The 24,187-nt window shown below is 41.0% G+C and overlaps 1 protein-coding gene across 2 annotated transcripts; it reads right to left on the bottom strand.

Annotated features, from left to right (window-relative positions):
* Positions 1 to 3,828: 3,828 nt before the first annotated feature.
* On the bottom strand, positions 3,829 to 22,390 carry LOC117746567 (vasoactive intestinal polypeptide receptor 2-like). 2 transcript variants are annotated; one of them, XM_034555791.1, is made up of 13 exons: positions 22,189 to 22,390; positions 21,134 to 21,239; positions 18,559 to 18,672; positions 15,987 to 16,078; positions 12,800 to 12,897; positions 11,573 to 11,705; positions 10,574 to 10,724; positions 9,379 to 9,439; positions 7,519 to 7,588; positions 6,943 to 7,034; positions 5,472 to 5,601; positions 5,293 to 5,334; positions 3,829 to 4,872 (listed from the first exon to the last, which is right to left on the bottom strand). In XM_034555791.1, the coding sequence occupies exons 1-13, from the start codon at positions 22,222 to 22,224 to the stop codon at positions 4,699 to 4,701; spliced, it is 1,299 nt and encodes a 432-aa protein (XP_034411682.1). In that variant the 5' UTR covers positions 22,225 to 22,390; the 3' UTR covers positions 3,829 to 4,698. The 2 variants fall into 2 exon arrangements, with proteins under 2 accessions (XP_034411682.1, XP_034411683.1); XM_034555792.1 differs by lacking the exons at positions 3,829 to 4,872; positions 5,293 to 5,334; positions 5,472 to 5,601 and adding an exon at positions 6,596 to 6,784.
* Positions 22,391 to 24,187: the final 1,797 nt, after the last annotated feature.

Below are 24,187 nucleotides of genomic sequence, written 5' to 3'. Positions count from 1 at the left end.
CTTCTTTGTACTTGTTCTTCCATTCATTTCAGACCATTCAGAAAAACTAACCAGTGTTTAGACTCATGAACAAAATGTCATTTTATGGTTCGGTGAAATGCGATAAGATTAAAATGTATGTTCATCAAACGGGTCTTTTTATACCTCCTGGATATTGTCACAGCTGAGCTCTGAAACTGGGACAATAATGGGAGATATTTAACAAATAAATTGATTTAGGGAGTCAAAATAAGTTAAATGAAAAGATGGGAGGAATCTGTAAAGTCCATAGTGTAGTGAATGAGTGAGTGAGTGGGTGGGTGGGTGGGTGAAAACATGCTGCGCGGATGTCATGTTGTAAAACCAAGGGAAATAAACCACACGGAGTCGGTAGGAGCGAAGGTCTATTATGCACCGGGCCCAGGTGTGTCCAATGCTGCAATCACGTCTGCGACAATCGAAAAGCACAGAAACAAAAAAATCTATTTGGATTTGGTGAAAGAACATAAATCCTTCGCCTCTAAAACCGAAATTTATTATGCGTGTCTCAAGGTTTGGACATTAAAATGTGTGTTTGTGTGTTTCTTGCCTCGATGACAGTTGTGTGAATGGGCGTACGGTTGCAGTCTTTGCTCCTGCTGTTCGTAACTCTTAGATGAGTGCGAGACACTTAATCTTATTTCCAATAAGTATGTATGATTCTTTGGAAAGCACAAACGGTATCAAAATGCTACATTTTAAAGAGTAACGTTCACACAGTGCAATGCTTACAAAGATAGCCTTTATCAATAATCTTTTGCATGACATTCATGTGTCTCTATACAAATACATGTGTTGAATAACAACATGATACTCAGCATCATGGCAGTCAACATTAAATATGAAATCACTCGACAAACCAACACTGTTTGTGTTGTATATGGTGTGCAGTGTTTGTATACTCTCACCTACTCAGTCACATAGATACACTGAGTAGCATGGTGACATCCTGTTTGTAATATATTTGGTAACACTTTTCTCAAGGCATACATCTGTAATGGACTATCATGTTTAAATGTGTGCATGGAAGCTACTAGAACCTATTTTATTTCTCACACATCAATGTATTCCTTTGTTTGCCTTGACAGGGTCTTTTAAAATGTTGAGCCGAAACAAACGATAATTAATTAGAATTATCTAAAAAAATACCAGAGATCAATCTGCAATATGCAATCAAAAATGTCAAGGAAAACAAATGACTGAAACTGAATATCTTAGACTTGATTAAGCATTTTGTTTTTTTTGTTTCATCCAGTAGCTTATGTTATGTAAAAGAATGCATTTGGAAATGTTATGCCTAAAAGAAGCATAATAACTTAAGGGTGCACTTAAAATATACTCTCTTAGATATTAGCTGTGGTGCAAGGTCAATTCTGCTGCAGCTTCTCTGGGAAGTGGTGTTCCACAAGGTTCAATCCTCGGCCCTTTATTATTCTCAATCTACATCCCTGAGACGAATGAAAATATATGCAGATATGCAGATGATACTCATGCGTATCTATAAAACCAGGAGATTCCAGGACCCTAAACATGTGCCCTAAATTCACCTAATTTCACAAAAAAACATGTAGGACTTCCTTATTTTGCATTCCAGATTTATCAACTAGACTTCTGGTCAACAACTAAGGATGGTTTTAGTATTTGGTTCACCTCAGCTCTAAAACAGGACGGAGTGATCATTCAAAAATAATCCCTTACTCTGTATGCCTTAATCCAAGTGTCACCAGTTGTTTTGTGGCAACAATTAAATACAACATGTAGACAAATATAGCACGCTACACAAAGCAAGCATTTTCCTTTTTTTCTTGTCATCTCATTTGTCAAGAAATTGACAAATTGACAGCTTTGACTAACAGCAATGAAAAAAGGAAAACACTGAGAATATCATGCAACTGCTTGCGTAACACTTGCTGCATAAATAAAAAGCAACAATATTCCCACTCATGACACAATTATTGTTTTCTTTTGGGTTCTTGTATTCACCTGGCACTTCTGCCTTAGCTGGTGACTGTTGGGAGATAATTCAGCGTCTACTGAAGAAAGTGAAAATAAGCTTGAAGTAGATGGTTGACTTATGTTGTTTTAAATGTGCTTTGTGGCACCTGTAACCACACCCCTCACTGAGGTCACTCTGTACGGACACACCCTGCAGTACACAGCTACATCCCTACTGGAAGGTAAGAAGCAAAACCACTGGAGGTCGGCAAAAACAAGATTTTCATGGATGTTAAACTGATAAGTGATGTAGATAATCATATTGCACTTGTTAACGGTTGAGAATATTGCCATAGCACATCATTTCTGGTTGTGATTACAAAACTAAGCTGGCCCGAAAATATTCAACCGTAAATATAAATAAAGTTTCAGTTTGTCGCCACATAACCACTCACTTTCTTTTCATCTGCAACCTGTTAGCTATTTAAATTCAAATGTAATTAAAAACATTATTAACATTGTGACAATCCCAAATGCAAATCTGCTCAACACTCCTTTATAAATATGATACAGATGGAACGTTTTGAAAAATAGTAGCACTAGCACTACAAAAGTGTAAAACTAAGAAATCAGTTTTGTTGATCCTAGTTGTTTTATCTACACTTCAACGACTTCTATCAATGTTTTTTTCAGTTCAAGTCTTAAAGCTTTGACCAAATCTTAAGTATTTTTAATCTATTCAGATTAGAAGATATTCCTCTATGGCTATTTTGGTCTCAATTTCCCTGTGGGATGAGGCAGAGAGGTTTTAGTTTTTTTTTTCCAACAGAACACCGTGTTGTGAATGGATGGAAAACTACAGCGTAGATCAACTCACTGGCTTCCCCTGAAACCTCAGTTGTGCTCAAATTGTATTACACATCTGGGAAATACATTTTTTAGCCTAAGACTACAAGGATGAGCAAACTGTATTTGTTAAATACAACTAATTGTGTTGGTTGTATTGAGCTGGTCATCAAATCAAGGGACAACTGGTTACGCCACCAATCTGAACAGAAGTTACCAGTGGGCACACCGCTTTCCCTTTTGTTTACATGGCATCTTCTGTCTGAGCACCAGCTTTGCTTCATTATAGCAGATTAGCACATAATCAAAACCATCAGAGCACAAATAAACGGTATGAATCATGCACAGTGATTTTAACAAGCTTCAAATATCAGATGGGTGGGTGGGTGTGGCCATTATGGACCCCAAATACATCACTAATGTGACAACTTGTCACATTTTCCTGTGGGACAAAAATTGCTGCTGCCTTTAAACTGGAAATTATTGACCTGCATATAACATGCTCTGAAAACCAATAATTCAATTCACTAAACACGTAGCTTGATTATACAACCTACAGTAGACCTGTTTTTCTGACGCTTGGTTGAGTGAAACTCTTTTAAGTATAAGTTATCTTACCTGATCGTATTACCTCAACAAGTCTGTTAAATTGAGAAAATATGTTGCTTGGTCGTGAAACCAACATTGACTCACGGTAGAAAATGGGACATTTTGTTGACAACAACATCACACTGGTTCCTCTTTCGCTCCCAATGGACAACTGTCATTATTCCCTACAACCACTAGAGGGCTTTGGGACTTGACCGCAAACATCCTGTTTTGGGGAATATATCAAGTATGAATTCAATGGCAACCTCCGGTTCTGCCAAGTTTGATTATATAGAATTCTATGAGAAAATTACTCTACTTCTCTCTTGATTTATTCCCTCAGTAAACATTGTGAGAGAGAGTGTGAGTTTATGGTCTCAATTTCTAGTTTCAAGTATTCTTCAATACAGCATGAAGTTCATTTAGAAAATTAAAGTCCATTTAGAGTCAAACAGACCATAAAGCAGAGGATGCTTTAGGGCGGGATAACTGTGATTGACAGATCTCTCTACGTAACTTCTGATCATCGGTTGCGAAAAACCAACATGGCGACGACCATGTTGTTGAATTACTGGACTCAAGGCTTAATAACGGCAGTCCACAAACCAATGGGTGATGTCACGATGACTACGTCCACATCCTAATTACGGTCTATGATTCCACGTTAACTCACAAACACGACCGTATTTCAAGATTTCCCTTTGTCGCCAATGTGCTAGGCTTCACAAAAATACTTATTTTGACTCTGTTTCACATCAACCACGCATTGTCACAACAATATGTCTCCTACATGGTGGCACGTTGGCTGCAACGCAGTTGAAACTCGACCCCTCAAGTCTTCAGCTCTGCTACCCATGAAGAGAAGAATGGCACGGTTTCTCTTAGACCATATGTCTTCATAGTTATTTAACAGATGCATTTAACATACACAGATCAAAGTACGGACATTTCTTACCTCATAGATGTCTGCTGGTTAAGGAAAAACTGATAAAATATGTAGTTGTCCAAGATCCGTTCTTTCTTGGCTTCACGCAGAAAGAACATTATTTACGACATTAAGAAAAACTCTGAATAGAAATGGTTCTTACTCGATGCCAAACACAAGCACACACTCATAGGATGCACCGGTCCTGCTTAAGGTACATTTTGAAGGCTTGCAGAAGTTTTGTAAAGCTAGAACCCAAATCTGCTCTGAGATGATGTGCAGTTTCCCATCCGTGTGGTACTTATCCCCTCAACGTTGTGTTCAAATCTTCTCGTAAAAACTGTTGGACCTGGAGACTGTTTGTTTTAAGGAGATCTCTCAGGTCCTCACAGCACCGTGGTCTCTGACTGCAGGATGGACTGGGTTCGGGAGTTGCGGTGAAACTGCACCATGTGCTCTGAGCCGTTCCTGGAGGCGAAGGTGCTGTTGAGGAGGTTGTCTCTGCTCAGACGGCAGTTCAGACACATGCTTTGCCATTTTCTCTTTAGCTCGCCCTGAACCTGCAAAAATAGGGCAACAAATATGTTGTTTTTAACTAAATACATTTAAGTGTTACTAACAGAAGAGGGATGGAACTTTCTCCAGCTCTCCAAAGTACTGGACCACCTGTTTAAACCCATATGTGCTCTTGGTGAATAATATAATTCTAAATTATTTTAAAAGGAAAAAGGAAATTGAGTGATGGAATTTTGACACACATTTTTTTTAGCTCCTTTATTTACTGCCTATCATGTTTACATGGAAATTAAGCATGTTATCAGCTGAATGCATACACTTTCATGGGAATCTTTTAAAAGGATATAATTTTTTTTTATGATAAAAAGTAAAAATGTTTTTTTTTATGCCACGCTCGGTGTTCATTTCTAGTTGATATTACTAAACACTTCTACACTGCCACGTTTCACATACGTAAAGCTTACCTCAGTGTTTAGGAAACAGTACAGAATGGCCACCACCAAACCCTGAAGAAAACAACACCGCAATCTTAAAAAATGTACTAACATCACAAGTAATTCAACATTTAAAAAATAAATATATAACAAAGAGATGGACAGAACCACTTTCATTTATTAATACACAATAAAATGGATGGGAGCACCTGAAAGGATCCGAGGGCCAGGTCAAAGAATATTTTATAAGCTTCTGCGATGGATTCACTGAGAGAAACGAAGACCACGTAGTGGATCCCGAACAGAGGGATCAGAAGGAGAGTGGATTTGGCCAACCTCCTGAGAGAAAGACAGTAATGAATAGTTATTCATAGCACCATTAAGCTGTAAGATATGCAGTGTTTGTTCCTATTCAAGCCGATCTCCTGGGAAGGAGTATAAATAGCACAACATTTCCATATCTGGGAAAAAATTTCGCCAGGCAATAAATCAACTTAGTTAGTAAAAACATTGTGGTTGTGCATGAAACAAGTAGGTGAACTAAGTAAAATACGTATGTAAACAACAGGAAAACACGTACAAAAACGCCACTTAAGAAAAAACACTTTGGGACACCGGTTTCCTGGTTGAAAGTCCTGTTTGTTTGACCCATCCACCTTCCCCTCCTGTCCGCCACAGGTGGCCTCTTTTATATTTTCTTTAGGCATTGTAGCATATTCACACGGATGTGTTTGCATCGTAGACTGTAGATAAGAAGTGGACGGAAAAGAAGTCATCACAACGTCATCTATTGGTTTGCGTACTGCCGTTGTGAAGCCTCGAGTTTGGTGATTCCCTCTTTCTTTTTTTTTGCATCCGATGAATAAAAGTGACCGTATCTGGAATGCGGAGGAGTGACGTAGAGACGCTGTATACATACGTCTCTGGTAGCTGCATCAAACCTGTCAATCACAGTAAGCCAGCCCTAAAGCACACTCCACTTCATGGCCTATTTGACTATAAATTAACCATCTTTTACTAAACGAACATCATGCTGTATTGAAGAAGACTTGAAACTAGAGACCATGAACTCATGTTTACAATGTGAATAAATCAAGAGAAGTCATTTTCTCATAGACTTCTATACAATCGGACAAACAAAAGTTTGGTTCGTCGTCCGAAATGCACTTGAATGCTCAGAACTTGCCGAACTTCAAAAACCGCAGTGCACACCGACTCTTCACCTGCACTAACAGGAGATTCTGCAGTGGCTTAAACAGGCTTTTTCATTACGTCTCGCCTCCCGAATCGACCCGGGAATACCAGACAGCTCAGCACAGCTCAGATTTCCCTGCAGGGTAAAATTGCCTGAGGATTACACACTCCGCCTTTGACTGGCCAAAAGACTCAAAGAGACACTGTATCTTGCGAGAATGTGTCGCTCCATAGATGCGTCGAGGGTTTCGCCCCCGACTCTCCATTTCATGAAGGCTGCATCATCAAACGCTGTCTTGTTGAATGAGCGTTAGCGTCACTCTTATCTCTGCAGACACAGAATGGATGAAAAATGTTCTGGGTGTCTCGGATTGTATTTTTTTTTAAAAAGAAGAAGATTTTAATGGCATTTTGCTGATTCTTATCCACACAAGCTTACACCGACAAAAACGAGCATGTTTAGCGCCTGTGTCCCTTGTGAGGTACCTGTATTGTGATTGGTCGTTGCCACCCACGTCAGGGCACCTCAGCTTCTGAACCAAGATCCGAATGATGCTGATAAACAGGATAAAGTTGACCTTTGAGACCGGGGAGGAAAAAACAACAGAACTATCAGATTGACTGAAGGGAGTCAGAAAAACTCACAAGGGGGGATTTTATTTTTGCAGTGTTGGACAGTTTTCCACCCACAGAAAGCAATGAATGAAAAGTTAAGACAGAAATGCAGCAAAGCAGCAAGTGAGTAACTTTATATTGTTTTCTCTGGCGCATTTTTGGGGCATTTGCTACTGAATTTGTTTTGAACAGTGCCCTTATATCTGGAGCTGATGTTAGCAAAAACAACGTGATCTTAAAGACTATTAGCTTAAAGACTTAGCTTCAAGGCTGTTGCGATGAACTCTAAAATCTCACGACAATAACTTGTTTGTGTAAGTCATCATTTATTTAAAACATCTATCCTTTTATATCATCCTCCATTCCTTTCCATGTGGAAGTGCTTTTATAACTGACAAGCATGTGAAACACCTGCGAACAAACAGCAGGTAATGATCCTCGACCTACCATGATGGAGAATCCGATTGGTCCGTTGATCACCCAGTTGGGTATGGGGTTGTCATTTGTCTCCCAGCACCTGAGGGCACCATAAATAACCGTAATGTAACTTTCATAGAATATATTAAAAAGTGCAGATTATAGGCTGCTTTATACTCAATGTTTGTTCAGCAGACCAGAAAGTTTGATGTGAAAAACTAGTTTGCAAGGTTGAGTCATTCGGGTCTTAAAGTAAGGCTCATATTTTTGGGGGCAAGTCTAAGTCACTAATCCATCCACTGGCCTCTTATAGATGTCCAAGAAAAGCAACCCAGACATCCTTCTTCCTCAGCCGTGTCCTCCAGCTCTTCCCTGAGGATCCCAAGATATATCCAACGTCAGGTGGAGTATCTAATCCCTCCTGCTCGTTCTGCGTCTGCCCCCTGGTTCTCCTCCCAGTTGGACATGCCCAGAAAACTGGAGGCATCACAATCAGTGGGCCAAATAACTTCTAATTGGCTTCTTTTCAACATGAAGGAGCAGCGCTTCTAACTCATCGTTCTCTGAGGATGAGCCCCAGACACCCTGCTAGGGAAACTCATTTCCGTCGTTTGTATCCGTAACCTCAACCCGACAGCGGATTAAGATGCACCAATCGGCCTGTCTTAAGATCCGGTTTTACCTGCGGTGCTTGGAGTCTTTCACTTGAGAAAGCAGCTCCAAACCCGGTTGAGCACAAGCTTGTCTTTACCCTCACAAGCCTTAATAGGAAAATTGCATAACAAGACCAGTCAAATTAAGTAATGTATAGACCTAAAGGCCTTTACACACTCTGGGTGGGATGAATAAAGGACACGAAAATGCGTAATACTCTCCTACCGGCAGCGATATTTGAGGTATTAATTTGAGGTAGAGGACAAACTACCAGGATCCTATTGACTGTTGTATATCCGAAGCTACCGAAGCTACAGTTAGATATTTTATTGAGTTTCCTTTCAGTGAACAATTTGAGTTCCCTCTGGTAAACAGTTCCACAGAGTCTAGCGTTTATTTTGTGAAAGGTAAGGAGTATATTCGAACTATGGACATTTTGTGTAAAAGCATTCATGAATAAAAAAAAAAATCAAAGGTTTGAAAAATATATATTGACGTGCATATTAATCACACGAAAGAATCCTTGATGATTAAATATTCAAGCGTTTTGGCTATACAAGACTTGTCTTGTGCTGTTTTATGGCAATAACTTTAATCACAATCAAATACTCAATTTAGACAAATCGGAAAGCACTCTAGAAAAAAATTCAAGTCTCAAGAATTAATATTTGTCCTAATCTCAATTACACTCTTCATCTCAAGCTAAATAACTCAAAGTCTTTATTAGCTTAATTATTGGCTTTATTGCTGGCTCTTTTAAAAAATGTTGCATTTCACATCCTTTATCAAGTATCTGAAAGCTTTTTTAAAATCTATTTTGTCTATTCCCAAGGTAAAGGGTGAACTTTCGCTCATCATTCTCCTCTCACTATGCGGCTACATCCTTGCTGGGCTTTCCTATCGGACCGCTGCTCCGTAATTGTTGTCACAGAGTTGTTTCACAAAGTCTATTTTTAGACTCAGTGTGACTCACTCAGTGTCGAGCTGCAATAATGTGCAACAGAAGCCGAGCAGATCCGTGGCATCAAGCTCATAATAACAGCGACTCAGTGCAAATACATCAATTCAAATGAATTAATCCAATTAAGTGCTCTTTGAGGCGGGGAATATCTGTCTTAATATTGTGGAAACCGAGCTGGCTTCAATCTTATCAATAATAATACACATAATACCAAATCTGAATCACATTTCCAATGCCGATGAGTGATTGGTTCATGATTGGTTGGCGACACTCACCCTGTGTCCTCCAGATAAATCCTCGTCATCACCCACGCAAAGACGAACACGGTGGGGATTCCTGCAAAATGCCACGAGGAAAACATTGATCTAATTTAGGAAAAAAAACTATATTTATCTGTATTTTATATTGTTTAAATATCATACTTTAATCATATAATTATTTTATATCATAAATAATAAGAATGTGGTTATTCATAGATGATGTACTATAAATACAATATAAAGATATTAAGTTATTGACACCAATATATGGCATTGTACTAGAGTTAGCACACTTTGAAACCTGACTACAATTGTTATCATCTTTTGCAACTTTATTCTTTGGTATTAAAATATTAAACTAATTCTGTTTGACATCAAATCATGTCATGGGGTTTATGAAAAGCACCAAACTAAGTTTGCATGCATGGGGAAGCGTGGAAAATATATTTTCCTTTGCAAGGGGTTAAAAAAGGAAATGGTTAAGCAGATCAACATTACTGACTAAAGCATTACATTTGAGACACATTTTGAAATGATTGTGAAAGGAGCTAAATAAAGCAACTATTGTATATATGTATATCAATTATTGACTCGAGCACTTCAAATTGCTGCTTAGCGGAGGTGAAAAGTGGCCACACCGATGTTTAAAGCTGCGTTAATCAAATGTTGGCCACTAGGGGGCAAAATAAACTCCCAAACAAGCTGATACGTTAGCAAACAGCTGCTTGTTTACACATCCAGCTGCATTATTGCCCCATTGTTTGTGTCCACCCGAGAGACGCAAGTCAAATAGTCACTCTCCTTTTTGCTCCGTGTTTGGTCTCCACCAGCTCACAAAGGAAATATCGGTCCCTTTAGCAGCTAAATGTTTCTCTTTTCTTGCCGGCTAGTCTCTAACTGTGTTTGTCTGCTGTTTGATGCTGAACAGGTGGTAGAAAAAGAAAAATGATGAGTTAAGAATATTAATGGCACTTGGAATAAAAAAACTTCTTAAATACATGTACATACTTATTTTAAGCCAAAACTTTGTGTTTTTCTAATCCTTACATGGTTTTGTTGAGTAAACATGACAACAACGACATGGCGTAAAATGACACGGAAAGAACCTAAAATGCGTAGTAATGACACTTGAAAATGACATAATCTTGAGAATGTCGCGGTATTTATTGATCCCGGAAGATGCTGAACCCGGAATGAAATAGAAGCTCACCCCAGCCGATGAACATGTAGACGATGAAGTGTCTGTTCTCGGAGAAGATGACGACAAGCAGCGTGTGGAGGTACAGACCCTCCACCAGCAGCCAGAAGAAGTTGGCCATGATGAAGTACTGGAAAAACACCAGGCTGGCTTTACACCCCACCTGAAAAACACAAAAGGTCAAACATCTTAACGAGGTTCAGGACTTTGCATCCCACCAATAAAAAATAAAAAATAAATGAACCCTCAAGTCCTTTTGCCATATCAACATCTGGTGCACATGCTACTGGTTCTCTTGTGTGTTGGTTTTCACACAGAGACGCAGTGGGCTAATCGGGAAATGAAGCTAATTACTATTATGTGGGTTGTGTATTCCCCGTTTCCACCGGGGCAATAAGTGAGTTCACCGGGAGGATGAGCTTTAGTTTGTAGATCACGACGTTACAACCAGCGAGTAGATGAAAGTATAAAAGGTCAGAGCGCCCCGACAGTATTCCTTCAATTATTACGGAGACGTTCCCTTTCTAATGTAAAAAGCAAATGAAGGCAGCCGGCTTACGGATCAAATCTCAAGGTTTTAAGAGTATCAAAAGGTTCTCCAACCTTATTTTTTATTAAAGAGTGAGAGAAAAGAGATGATGGGGAAGGTGCGGCTCATAGTTGGCATCTTAACCCCCTAAAAGCCATTATTTCCAGTTATCTAGATTATGTTCTTGTTCAGCTTGTTCAGCTATAAAGGAAAGCTCCTTGTTTTTTTTATCACTAATGACTCGAGCTGCCATTTTTAATAAATGAAATGTGATTAAATATTAATTCTGTGATTATGTTTCTAAATTAAAACCTCACCGTGTAGCCAGTTTATTAATTAATGCAGTCGAATAAAACACCAACTGAGGCTGGAAGCATCGCGCCGAGAACGCTTTCCTTGCTGTGACAATTGTGCTGTCACCAGTGACCTCACCGGTGACCTCACCAGTGACCTCACCAGTGGACCTCACCAGTGGACCTCACCAGTGACGGCTGGCTGGAGCACTGCGAGGTTCGGTTGAAGAGGATGTCGTCTTTGACCAGCACGGCCACGGCTCTCAGGACAAAGGAGAAGAAGAGGTTGAGGTGGATGTAGTTCCTGGTGCAGTGGAGCTTCCTGTAGAGATGCATGCAGACACATGTGTAACATTAGGACATGTGAAAAGTTGGACAATCTCCTCTTTTAGGTTAAAGTTGCCTTCATATTTTTGCGCAGATATTCTGCATTTTGCACATACTGTTATTATTTTTATAATTTTTTTAACTAAGCAGCAGAGTAGAAAAAAGAAGCCTAATTAACATAATTTCACTGAAGATACTGAATAAAGCTAAATCCAATTAGGCCGTACACAGAGAAGCTGTCACACACACACACACACACACACACACACACACACACACACACACATCTGTTGACAATTAAAGATAAATCAGTGAAACGAAAGTGTGGCTATAATTGCCAGTTCCTGTTCATTTAAAAACTAATTAAACTGACAGACTTTCCTCAGGCTCAGCTGAAATGTCAATCAGCAAATGAAGACACAAAACACGAGAAACAAAGAGCTAAAAGATGAGCTTGAAATTAACACCAGCCTTTCTTTGCAGTTAATAATCAAGTTATTGTTATTTTCTCCATGCTGGTAATGTTTTCATATTGTTAAGGCCTTTACACAGCGGGGACATATTTTAACTATTGATTTGTGTCATAAATTATACAACTATTATACAGGTTATACACCCAGAACAGGTGTGTATTTGAGATCAAAGACGACAACAACGGGCGTGGAGGTTGTGTTTGGTGTAATCCAGACGGCGACCTCCGGTTCTGCAGAGTGAAGCCGATGCGGAAGTGTCTTAAAACCTCTCTCCTGGCCACCAGGGGGCGACTCCTCCGGTTGAATAGAAGTCTATGAGAAAATGACTCTACTTCTCTCTTGATTTATTCCCTCAGTAAACATTGTAAACATGAGTGTATGGTCTCAATCTCTAGTTTCAAGTCTTCTTCAATACGGCATGATGTTCATTTAGTAAATTATGATTTATTTAGAGTCAAACAGACCATAAAACAGGTTATGCTTTAGGGCGGGGCTACAAGGTGATTGACAGGTCGACACTAAGATGGTCACTAGTTTTTGACAGTTTGGTATTTTGGAGACCACGCCGTGACCACTGAGGCTTTTATTTAATGCATATCGTAACATCAGGTCTTACCGGAACAGGCAGAGGATGGCGCTTCCTGTGGTGAGGGCGATCAGAGACAGACTGTGACCCAGAGTGTACAACGTCTTCACCACCACGTAGAAGACCAGCTGCGGAGACACAACGAGGAACAGGGTGAGACATCATCCTTCAGGAACTACCGGTGTCACACCGTGAATTATAATCATTTTGGAGAACCCATTTCTATTTCCATCGGTCAAATGTTGCTCACCCACGAGAGGAAAATCAGCATCTAAAAAGGGGGCCAGATGCAGTGAAACGAGCACATTCCTGCTCCCCAGAGGATGCACCCTTTTTCATTGTTTGATGATTCATGAGGTCGGGTTGGCGTATTTCTTACAAATTGCATTTTAAACATTTTCAGCTTGAGTATAGATGTTCAGACAATATTAAAGACTTGAAAAAAAAACTAAAACAAATGGACAGACAGACGGATAGATAGAGTGATAGAAAGAGAAATGAAAACATCTTAAAAGGACTTTTAAATCAAAAATGATCAGCGATGCAATATGATTAAAATGATGCCGGTCTGGCAATATGTGCAGAATTCACTGCCAGTGTAGCTCACTGATTTGGGCAGAGCTGAATTGAGAGGGGGGGGGGGGGGGGGGGGGAGGTCGGGCAGCACAATGGGCAATTCAGCGATGCCATTGGGGACACAAAACGAACCAAAACCAAAAAATTGCTGCCGACAGGAGGTTTAATTTCACAATTGAGATGTCTTCTTCCGCGTGAAGACACAACAATGCTGAAGCACTTTCTCCAGAACCGCAGACCAATCGGGGAACACGGACGATTTTGATGATCAATTTCACGTTTCATGTTTTTTTCCCCTACTTTTTCTTAACCATCGTACTTTCTTCCACAAGACTAATCATTTGAAAAAAAACGTCTGTAAAATCTTGTGGATTCAGTCAGTAAAGTATCATCTCGCATCGCATTCCAAATGGCACCTTTCTTTTGAGGAAGCTCACAAAGCAAAGAGGGATATTTCTTTCTTAAGTAAAGGCCAAAGAGATATGAGCAGTTAGTTTGTGAAAAGAGATCTTTTCCTGAGGCCGTAGTTCGCTTTCTAGGTGATTAACGTTGTCACTCTACCCTTCGCATGTCACGTCTGGTAAAAAGAAAAAAGATGTTGCAACCTGCTCTTCTTCTTCCTGTCTGTGTTGTGAAAAGTGTCATCTCCAATCAACTAGGTCAGATTCTTTTCACTCAGGAAATAAAAGCGGATTCAGACAATAAAAAACACTGAAAGGGCTAGAGAACGAAAAGAACAATAACAACAACAAACTGCCAATAATGAGCAGACTGATGTGTAGAAATCCAGAAGGTTTATCAGAAAGAAATACCAGCAAAATTCCTCAAATATTTCACCGAAAAAACACCAATCTGAGAGAAAATCTTTTTTCACATAATTAACCAGAAAGTAACGCGTTTCCATCTTGATTTTCTTCATCAAAAATGTCCAAACTCTGGCTGTCAATATGTCACGGATTAGTTTTACTGACCCTTCGGCTGTCTTCTCTTTTGTTTGGGATTATTATGGATTTATTTTCAGACTTCACCAGGACATAAAATATGTAGCACTGGTGTTTCAACATACTTTGTGATGCAATGAGCTTTAGCATCAGATCATAACCGGCTCACGTGGAGGATGAAGAGAGAGAGAGAGAGAAAGGCTTTTGCTGGTGGGAAAACTTCCTGGCATGAAAAACCAAAGAACAGATCATTTCCTGTTGGAAACGCGGAGGCGGGGATTGAAATCTGCCAACAAATGACCAGTGTGTGTGTGTGTGTGTGTGTGTGTGTGCCCTGTTATCTCGCTTCCTCAGAAAAAGGTGTTTTGTGTTTGAGTTCCTCTTTTTTTTGGTGAGAAATTCAAAATTGTTTTGGGTGAATTGCGTAGAGAGGGAGCAGGTGGAGGGATGTGAAAGGCAGGAGAGTGAAAGAGTGAGAAATGAGGAGCCAGGGGAGGGCCGCCAGTTTAACAAGCACAATGGGTGATTCAGAATAAGACCAGTCGTGACCCAAACTGACCCTCGGCAGTGAAAGAGGAGCAGCAATTACCACCGTGCAGGACAAACAGGGACAAGCGCCCCCCCCCCTGAAACCGTTTTCGGGGTGGAGGAGGAATCGCAGCACTGCCCGACAAACTGGACCAAAATTCACGTTATTGTGCTTGTGATTATCCTGAGTATGGGGATGTTTTTCTTTTTTTTTTTTTGCAAATTAAAAAAGCGACTGTGCCATTCACCACACACTTTACTCAGTTATGAAAGAAGAAGAAAAATCTGCAGCGTGTAAGTCAATACTTATGCCAGACAAAAAAAAAAAAAAACATATTGCTGGAAAGCTTACTTCCTGTTGGTGCTAGTGTTAGCTCGTCTGTCTTGTTGATAGCCGTCACAAAGCGTGTCCGCTCATCCCGGGGACGGTTGTGACAGTATTGATTATTAGTTTCTACCTTCTACAAAAAGCAACGAAAAAGAAGAAAAAAAAGGCTTTTCTTAGTTGAATAAAAACCAGGCGGCGATATCCAGTTATGCAGAGTGAAGTCGATGTGCATCGTCTCTACTGACCACCAGGAGGCGACTCCTCTGGTTGTATAGAAGTCTAAGAGAAAATGACTCTAATTCTCTCTTGATTTATTCCCTCGTGGTCTCAATCTCTAGGTTCAAGTCGTCTTCAAAACAGCATGACGTTAATTTATTAAATTGTGGTCTATTTAGAGTCAAACAGACCATAAAGCAGGGTATTCTTTAGTGAAAATCTATTATTAAGTGACATTGTAAATATAAGGTGCTCAATTTCTTCCATTATGATGATCCACTATTTAGCCCGGAACACGGTGTCCCAACTGTCCCGGGGAAGCAGAATCTTTGGGAAATGCACATTGGGTTCATCTCAAAAACGTAGAAATTGTCAGCAGACACCTGGTTTCAAATTCCAACACGGCTGTCAATCACTGCTGGTGAGGTTTGATAACTCAGATCAAACTAGTCCGATCGAATATATGAATCAAGGTTCTGTCGCTGCATTATTAATTTCGCTAAACAGTCCACAGAAATATGATCAGAAACCCTTCATCACCACCAGCTCCCTCTCCCCCCCACGCTGCCCACCGGTCGGTGCTCAGGTGACATTCACAGCAACGACGACGTGAAGACAGTGAACGCACCTTGTCCTGGCTGGTGTCCGAGCCACAGGCGCTGGTGATGTTCGGGAAAACGTCCGACCATCCCGCTGGCGTGCAGTTCCTGCTGATGTTACCTGCGAGAGACGAAGAGAGACGGTAGCGTCACCATTTTTTTTTAGCTTTTATGTTGTAGATCTACTGTGTAACCCTGTTTATATGCACCTTCATCATCAGCATGGGGGGGGGGGGGGGGTCCCGTATTCTTTTGCTTTCTTACATGCGTGCAGGATACTGAATACTACCGCTTTTCTTGGCAAGAAGACCTGTGTAGCGTTGAAAACACAGACTGGATATAAGAAGTGGACGTCGTCATCGTGACGTCGTCCACCTGTTTTGTGGACTGACGTCATAAAGCCTCGAGTTCGCGGATTTCACCGTCGCCATCTTGGATTACGGCCGTCGGAAGTGACCATATTAGGACGGAGGAGGAGTTGACGTAGAGACGCAGCATACGTCTCCAGTAGTGACCTGTCAATCACCTGGTAGCTCCACCCTAAAGCATACATTGCTTTATGGTCTGTTTGACTCTAAATGGAGCATCATTTACTAAATGAACATCACGCTGTATTGAAGACGACTTGAAACTAGAGATTGTGATTACAATGTTTACTGAGGGAATAAATCAAGAGAGAAGTAGAGTCATTCCCCCCCTCCCCCCCTGGTGGTCAGTAGAGAGAATGCAGCCTTGAAGACTTGAAGCATAGACTTCACTCGGCAGAACCGGAGGTTGCCGCCTGATTCTGACTGTTAACAAAGTGGCGTGATGTGCAACTAAAAAACACTTCACGGTGAAGTGAAGTGAAGCATCGCTCTGTGTTTTTTTAAAAAATGTTATCAAATGAGCTCAAAGTCCAGTCGGCATTTGAACTCCCGAGGGGGGACATCCTCCGGGTGTCCCGATGCCAAAAATCGCTGGGGTGCACTGGAAGTTCATCTCTCTTGGAAATGTTTCCGGAATGCACTGTATAAAAAAGCATAAAGAGCATCCTCTTGCTCACTGACCTGAAATAACGTCCCCACACTTCTGCCTCGCTGCACACAAACCCTCCTCAGAGCCGGGGTGAACGCAGCTGAAGCTACGAGAGTATTTTTTTTTTTTAATGGCTTAACTTCATTTATTAATCGACGTGTTGTTGCAGCTTCATGTGGTTTGTGAAATACTTTCTTTCTGCAGCACAAAGAGGGAAAAACTGTCCCCGATGTGGATTCTGGAAGCATTTTCTTCAAGACGGTAAATTCATATTTGTCTTTTAACGCTCAAAAGGGGCATTAATGTTCCTGAACATGGCATCGTGGCAATTAAACAACTGTGGGGTTTAATTAGTCAACTTTGTTTTCTTATGCATGGTTTAAAAATATAGATTCAAACTAGAATTTGAAGTTGCCGTTTGCATCCATGTCTGTCCAGAATGCCTTGCATGATTTTATCTTATAAGATTTCTGTGGGAAAAAATGTCGTGTTTTGTGAGGTCACGGTGACCTTTGACCACAAAAATCTAATCAGCTCATTATCCAGGTCCAGAGATATGGTGACGGACAGACGGATGACCCAAAAACAAGATATAACAACATATGATATGCATTTAAAATACAACACACTGTAAAATAATAAACCGGTGTCGGGTTCGGGCCCCTCGACACGTTTAGGTTGTTTATGAGTTGTTTCACCGAAGAGAAATCTCCGCCCTGAACTCTTCTGATGACTTCATTTAAATCAATTGTAGACGCCCAAAGAGGTAAATGTGTCTAAACTTAAAAGTCCCAAAAAATAAATACAAATTTGTGTATCTGAACTCAGTTTTTTTTTCTTCTTCTTTTCTTTCCCATAAATCATCTCACAATTTATTTTTAAAACCCACTGGACGGCTGATGCCTCTGTCTTATACAAATCTGTAGATAGAATTACAGCCAACCGTCAACTATTTGAATCGGGATTAACGATCTAATCTCAGAAAAATGATATCAACCACAGCGGCCAGTTCCAAAGTAATTCATGGATCAGGAATATGCCCGATTGTAAATCTGACCTTTTTTTTTTGTTTTGGTCGTGAATGTAAACGGATTCCAGCCAATGTTCATCTTGTGTAAACTTTCTTTGTAGATTTAATTGTAGAAACTCTCTTTGGGATGCCAGGGCGACGTCAGAGTGAGCCTTGGCTCTCAACCGGCCGCTGGGCGCTTACATAACGTGTAGTCATCAATCAAGAGCACGGCCTCGGAGTGGAGAACCAAGCTGCCATCTGGTCACTGGCTGGGGGGAATAAATATTGAAAAAAAATCTCCTCTACGCATTCACACAGAACTGGGGGACCAAACGAGGACAAAGAGCCTCATCGGTTTCGATACTAAACCCTCACGAAACCACGTTCTTGGTTTGTGGAAACAGCCGAATGAGTGAGAATCGTGTGTGTTGCGATCGAAACGGCTTGACGACAACGAACCTACATTCCAGCTCAGATTCTGCTCCTGAATCATATCTCGAATATGAAATGAATGAATCCATGCAAACCATGAATGTGAATTAAGTGCACGAATTGTGAACAAGTGAACCCACCGTTTCTGCCGAATACACTCGTGAGGACTCGGGGACAGGAGATGGTGACGGTCTCTCCGATCTCAGTGCGCTCCCAGCATGCAATGCTGTCCCACGTTCCTTTGCATGCCGGCTCTGTTGGGGGAAAAAAAAGAAAAAAAAGTAGAAAAAAAGAAGAGAAGTTCATTATTTTCGTCGTGCAGGTGTGTGCAGATTTAAATACAAACAGGAGGCTAGTCCAGGGTTGCAAAGGGGCCGTACATGGGCGTAAAATCCTTATTTTCGTTGGTAAATTTAAATCAGTTGCATATAAAAAGGACGTTTTTGGGAGACTTCCGCGGTTGGATGCATGTTCAGAAATCTCTAAATAATACAGAACAAAATTCAGATGATATTCGCATCTGTTCAAACCCCAATCATGCATTCATATTCAGTGGGACAAAACTGCAAATATGAAAACAATTACATACAGCACATTGAAATGTTAAACAATTACACTCCTCATTGAGCATTTTGGATTTTGGCACATGCTTTCTTTAAATTGTACAGGAGGCATACGTATGTAGAGGATCTGGACCCTTTGAGTGCAGAACACAAGGGAGGAGTGAATGAATACATAGATGAGCGGAGACAGTGCGGTTGGTGTGACATTCGGCCTCGTCTGCAACATCCCGGCTAAAGAAACATCCTCAGCGTCTCCTCTCGCTTCCTCCACACACGGGTCGGATTTACATTGTAAATAAAAGGTCCAAAAGGTTTGTGACCCTACACATATCGTGTGGAAATGGACAGAAACAAGAGTTCCAGGATTAAGAACAGTGACACCTCAGACTCACAATTCGCGAGGCGATTATTCGTCTTTGAAAAGCGTACTAATTTTCGAGCAGTTTTCATTCTTCAAACATTGGAAACATTAATTCACAAATGTGAATAGTGAGCCCACGAGAGGGCGGGTCTTCGCGTCTGTTTGTGGACCTGAACCCTGGACCCTCTTTGGGGCGAAGGAGAGGTCTCGCCTCTTCTTGCATCCCAGGACGGGGAGCAGAAGAAGCCGAGCCGAGGTCTACGTGCGTCGGGTTTGAGCACTCACTGTCCTTTCCTTCCTTCTTTTTTCCACTCTGCTTCCTTTCTTCTTTCCTCCTTTCTTTCCCTTTCTCCTTCATTGCTTGATTTCCGCGTTACGTCCTTTTTTTCCGTACTTTCTTCTTTTGCACCTCGACGTCAGAAGTGTAAGAGGCTGAGGGCACGAGCTGTCTGGTTGAAATAGCTCTGACCTTTGACCTCCTTAAAACTCCCTCCTGTTGTGTGTCTAATGTGAGAGGCGGAGCTTATTCTCGCCTTGACCTGTCTTGTAAACGGCCTGAGAAAAGGGGAAGGAGGTGAAGGAAAAGGGGAAGGTGGGTTTGAAAAGGGAGTGAGAGTGCAAAAGAAAAGGAGAGGAAACAAGACTGAGAGATGGTGCAAGAAAAAAAAAAAAGAGGGGGAGGGGGAGAGATGTCTTTGGGGTAAAACATCCAAACTCATCAGTGCATGAAGACAAAAGCCCGTCTACCCGCTGAGCGATTCAATCCGATCTCTCCTCGCTTTCACAGATCAGAGCCGACCAAATGCACAGCAGCCGCCCACATGAGGGAAAAACCCTCCTCCTCCTCCTCCTCCTCCTCCTCCTCCTCCTCCTCCTCCTCTTGTTCTTCATTCCAGAATCGTCCTACTTTGCGTTAATCCAGTCGGCCAAACACTCTTTTTTTAAACGTGCCGCATGACAGAACCAGCACGATCCGCCCGTCTTTAACCGCAGAGCCCTTTTCTTCCTTCATCGTTTTGGCCTGCAGGCTCGGAGTCTTTTTTTAAAAAAAAATTAAAGACTCACATCGTGAAATGGACACGTATAAAAAGATGTGCTTGCTAAGAATCGGTCGCCTTATAATAAAAGCTTACGTGGCAATGAACCAAATCAAAAGGTCAAGAGTGCATGTTTTTTTTAACTCCTGACTAACATCAAACCACTTATTTCAACCATGAATATTTATTTAAAGCAACTTTTCACCCGCAGACGTTAGTATTTTTTCCAGGGGGGGTGGGTGAGAAATCTGTCCTCACTAATATCTTCACCCTGTCACACCGAGCCCGTTTCAGCCTCTTAACGACAGCAGTGTGTCGTCTTTCTTCTCATCAATTTTAAAATGGGTTGTACATTATTGTTTACACTGCATTATGTTGGCACTGGGAGCACTGGGAGCAATGGGAGCACTGTCGCTTTGCGTGCACAGCTTGCCATCGTCGTGTGTCTCCCTCCGATCCACTCTGCAACATTAAAATATAAATCTTTGAAGACAAAAACTTAAAAACAATAAGCCATCCGTGGCTAAACTGTTTTCTTTCTGTGCTCACACAATAGGCTGCGTGTGTGATATCAGTTAATATTCACATAAACGAATGCGAGTCACGTCATTAACTGAGCAGTCAATCTCTGAATCAGGTGAAAGATCCATATCGCAGTGCATCTTTATATTAAAACTCTACTTTGGGCTCAGTGTTTCGTGTTTTAAGTTCAAGCTTTGTTCCTCGAGGAGGTGCAGTTTAGATTAACCTTAACCTTTATGGCTGCCGGCAGCGTCCTCCTCCCTCAGCCTCCTCACGCACTCCTCCTGGTCTCGCTCCACCTCCAACAGGAAGTTACAGGTCGGGTGTCGCCCGTCGACCTGCAGAGGAAGAAGCACAAGTATCCAGTATATAGTGAGAATATTTAAAGGGCCGATTATCTCCTGAAAGGCACATTCTTAGTCATCATATTTGTCAACATTCTCGCCAAAGTCCTGCAGAAAAGTGTGCGTGAGTGTCGATAGGTGTGTTTTTGTCACATTAATGTTTAAGGCCACCATATGTACTGTTTTTATTACACCTCATTAAAAAGTGTTTTGAGACATTAATCAGACATGGTCCCCAGATCAACTGAACAACAAAACTCAAAGTTAATACTTAATATCTGTTTAAAAATGTACTCATTGTATAGATGTCCATATTTAGTTTGTACAATTGTTACATACAGAGAAGTATGCCAAGCCGATGCAGAGCAAAGGAAATTATGATTGAAAGATAAATACACGGTCAAGATAAGCGGCTTAAACCAACCGACCAACGCTCCCCGTTTCTATTTATTCTTTTTTATATATAGAAGTAGTGTGTGTGTGCGTGTGCGTGTGTGTGTGTGTGTGTGTGTGTGCGTGTGTGTGCGTGTGTGTGTGTGTGTGTGTGTGTGCAGATTAACTATAAGTATCGGTGAGCGACTTAAATCCTGCAGAGGAACCACAGAGACTCTGCAAAAACAATACTGAACAAACAGCAAAACATCCTCCATCTTTTAATATTACCATCAGCATATATCTGTGTGTGTGTGTGTGTGTGTGTGTGTGTGTGTGTGTGTGTGTATTTTTATCTAAATATTTGCTTTGATTAAAACAAAACTTGGTTTTAGTAGTTTCTTTAGTTTCTCGCCAAAACTCCTTCGCCCAAAACTCCTTTAACGTTAGCTGTTGGCTCCATTTTCTTTTCTACCAATTTGAAAACAATGGTGGGGATCTCAATAATTGGATCCCCACCATTTGAAATGGCTCCGAGTGGACAGATCCCTCTCTCCTGCTCATCACTCACCCAAATCCTCCGACACTGACTTTCATCTCCTGGCATGAGGCGACGCAGACTGCCGTCGAGGCAACACACACATTACACACACATTACACACACATTACACACACATTACACACAGACGTGCACAACCACGAGCCAGAAGAGGCAGCTGAACGGCATCAAAACACCAAAAACCATTCATCCTGAATTTGAGGAACGTGCTCAGATTTCCTATCAAACCAAATCAGAGAGTTTCTGTTATAGCAGAATGTTCTGGAATTCACCAGAGATGATGAGTAAAAACCAACACTTCTATGTGCTGCAATGGAGCGCGCGCACACACACACACACACACACACACACACACACACACACACACACACACACACACACACACACACACACACACACACACACACAGGTTACGTTACATGAAAGCATTTGACTATATTTCAATGTGATGCTGTTCTTTAACTACAGGTTTAAATGCTGTTTAAATAAAGGTTCAATGTAACCAAAATACAAGACAATGCAATAAATCTTTGTTTGTCCACCAGGTTGGAAACTTTGTCTCCCTACTTTTTTTATTTTAAGAATATTAAAAGTACTTGGGATATCCAAAGTGTGTCCAAAAAGACTGAAACTTTAAAAAAAAAAAGTTAGTCCTTAGGTTTACTTACGCAACAAAAGCACTTAAAGTTAACTTAAAATAACAATGTTTTTTTTTTTAACGTGACACGAACAGCGTTCTCCGACCTCGGCTCCGTGGTTTGCGGTGCTCGGGAAGGAAAATCCACTTTTAGATGCTTTAGGAACAGAAAGGTCTTAAAAAAAATCTTCATTTGAGTAAATATTTAGCAGCCAAATCAAATAGTTTACAGAATACGCTTTTAATATTTGACATGTTTCTCCACAGGGTTTGTATGAAAGTAATAAAGTAGGCCATGAATATGAGATATGAGTCTACAGAGAGTTATTAAGTTTGTGTTCCTAACTCTTTTTTTGGTGCTATTTTGGACTTTTCTGCGCTGCACTTCCCCCGAAGGACACCTGTCAATCAAACCGTGGAGGCAGTGCCGGCGTCTCTTTCTGCTCAGACTCAGATCTTCTTCCGTTTACTTCCAGATGAACCAGAAACCGCATCGCTTCCTGTTCACCGGAGCGTTCTTTGCGATGGTTCAGCTTTTCGGGAAAAGAAAATCGTAAAGAATTCCCAAACTGGATGCACACCAGGCTGAATTGTGTTTTACAGCAGCCAGCAAAAGGGACATTTATATTTACGTGTGAATGTGGATGAAGATTTATTTGACGGCTGGATGGAAACACAGTGTTTCTCTCAATCTGTGCCAGATGCTGCTTTTAGTGGCTTCTACCAGCTCTAATTCCTATTCCAGTCCACTCGACTCGTGTGTTTTTTTTATTTTACTCAGACCTTCGGTGTTTGAAGTCAAAGACATTTTGTAGTCCTCATTCCCACACCTGTCTGAGAGCTGTGAGTGTGTGTGTGTGTGTGTGTGTGTGTGTTCCATGTTCCAGCAGTTCACGGTCCTTTAAAAAGAACGTGAGACTCGTCAGAAACAATACGCGTGCATTCATATTCTCCTATTATTCGAAATATGACAATATTTAGATTGTGATACGCAAACATCATATTCCATTTGGACATTTTGAATTAGGTCTCATTCCAAATGGAGCATTTTTTTTGGTTTAAAACAGCAGTGATATGTCGACAAGATTCAGGAGTGCACAGTAAGCCCCGCCCTAAAGCACACCCTGCTTTATGGTCTGTTTGACTCTAAATGGAGCATCATTTACTAAATGAACTTCATGCTGTATTGAAGAAGACTTGAAACTAGAGATTGAGACCATAAAGTCATGTTTACAATGTTTACTGATGGAATAAATCAAGAGAGAAGTAGAGTCATTTTCTCATAGACTTCTATACAACCAGAGGACTCGCCCCCTGGTGGTCAGTAGAGAGAATGCACATTCTGCATGCATCGGCTTCCCTCAGCAGAACCTT

Source organism: Cyclopterus lumpus, chromosome 17 (assembly GCF_009769545.1).
Source record: "Cyclopterus lumpus isolate fCycLum1 chromosome 17, fCycLum1.pri, whole genome shotgun sequence".
In the NCBI taxonomy this organism is placed as follows: domain Eukaryota; kingdom Metazoa; phylum Chordata; class Actinopteri; order Perciformes; family Cyclopteridae; genus Cyclopterus; species Cyclopterus lumpus.
Note: the sequence above shows the minus strand (reverse complement) of the source record. Positions and strands in the feature narration are given on the sequence as shown.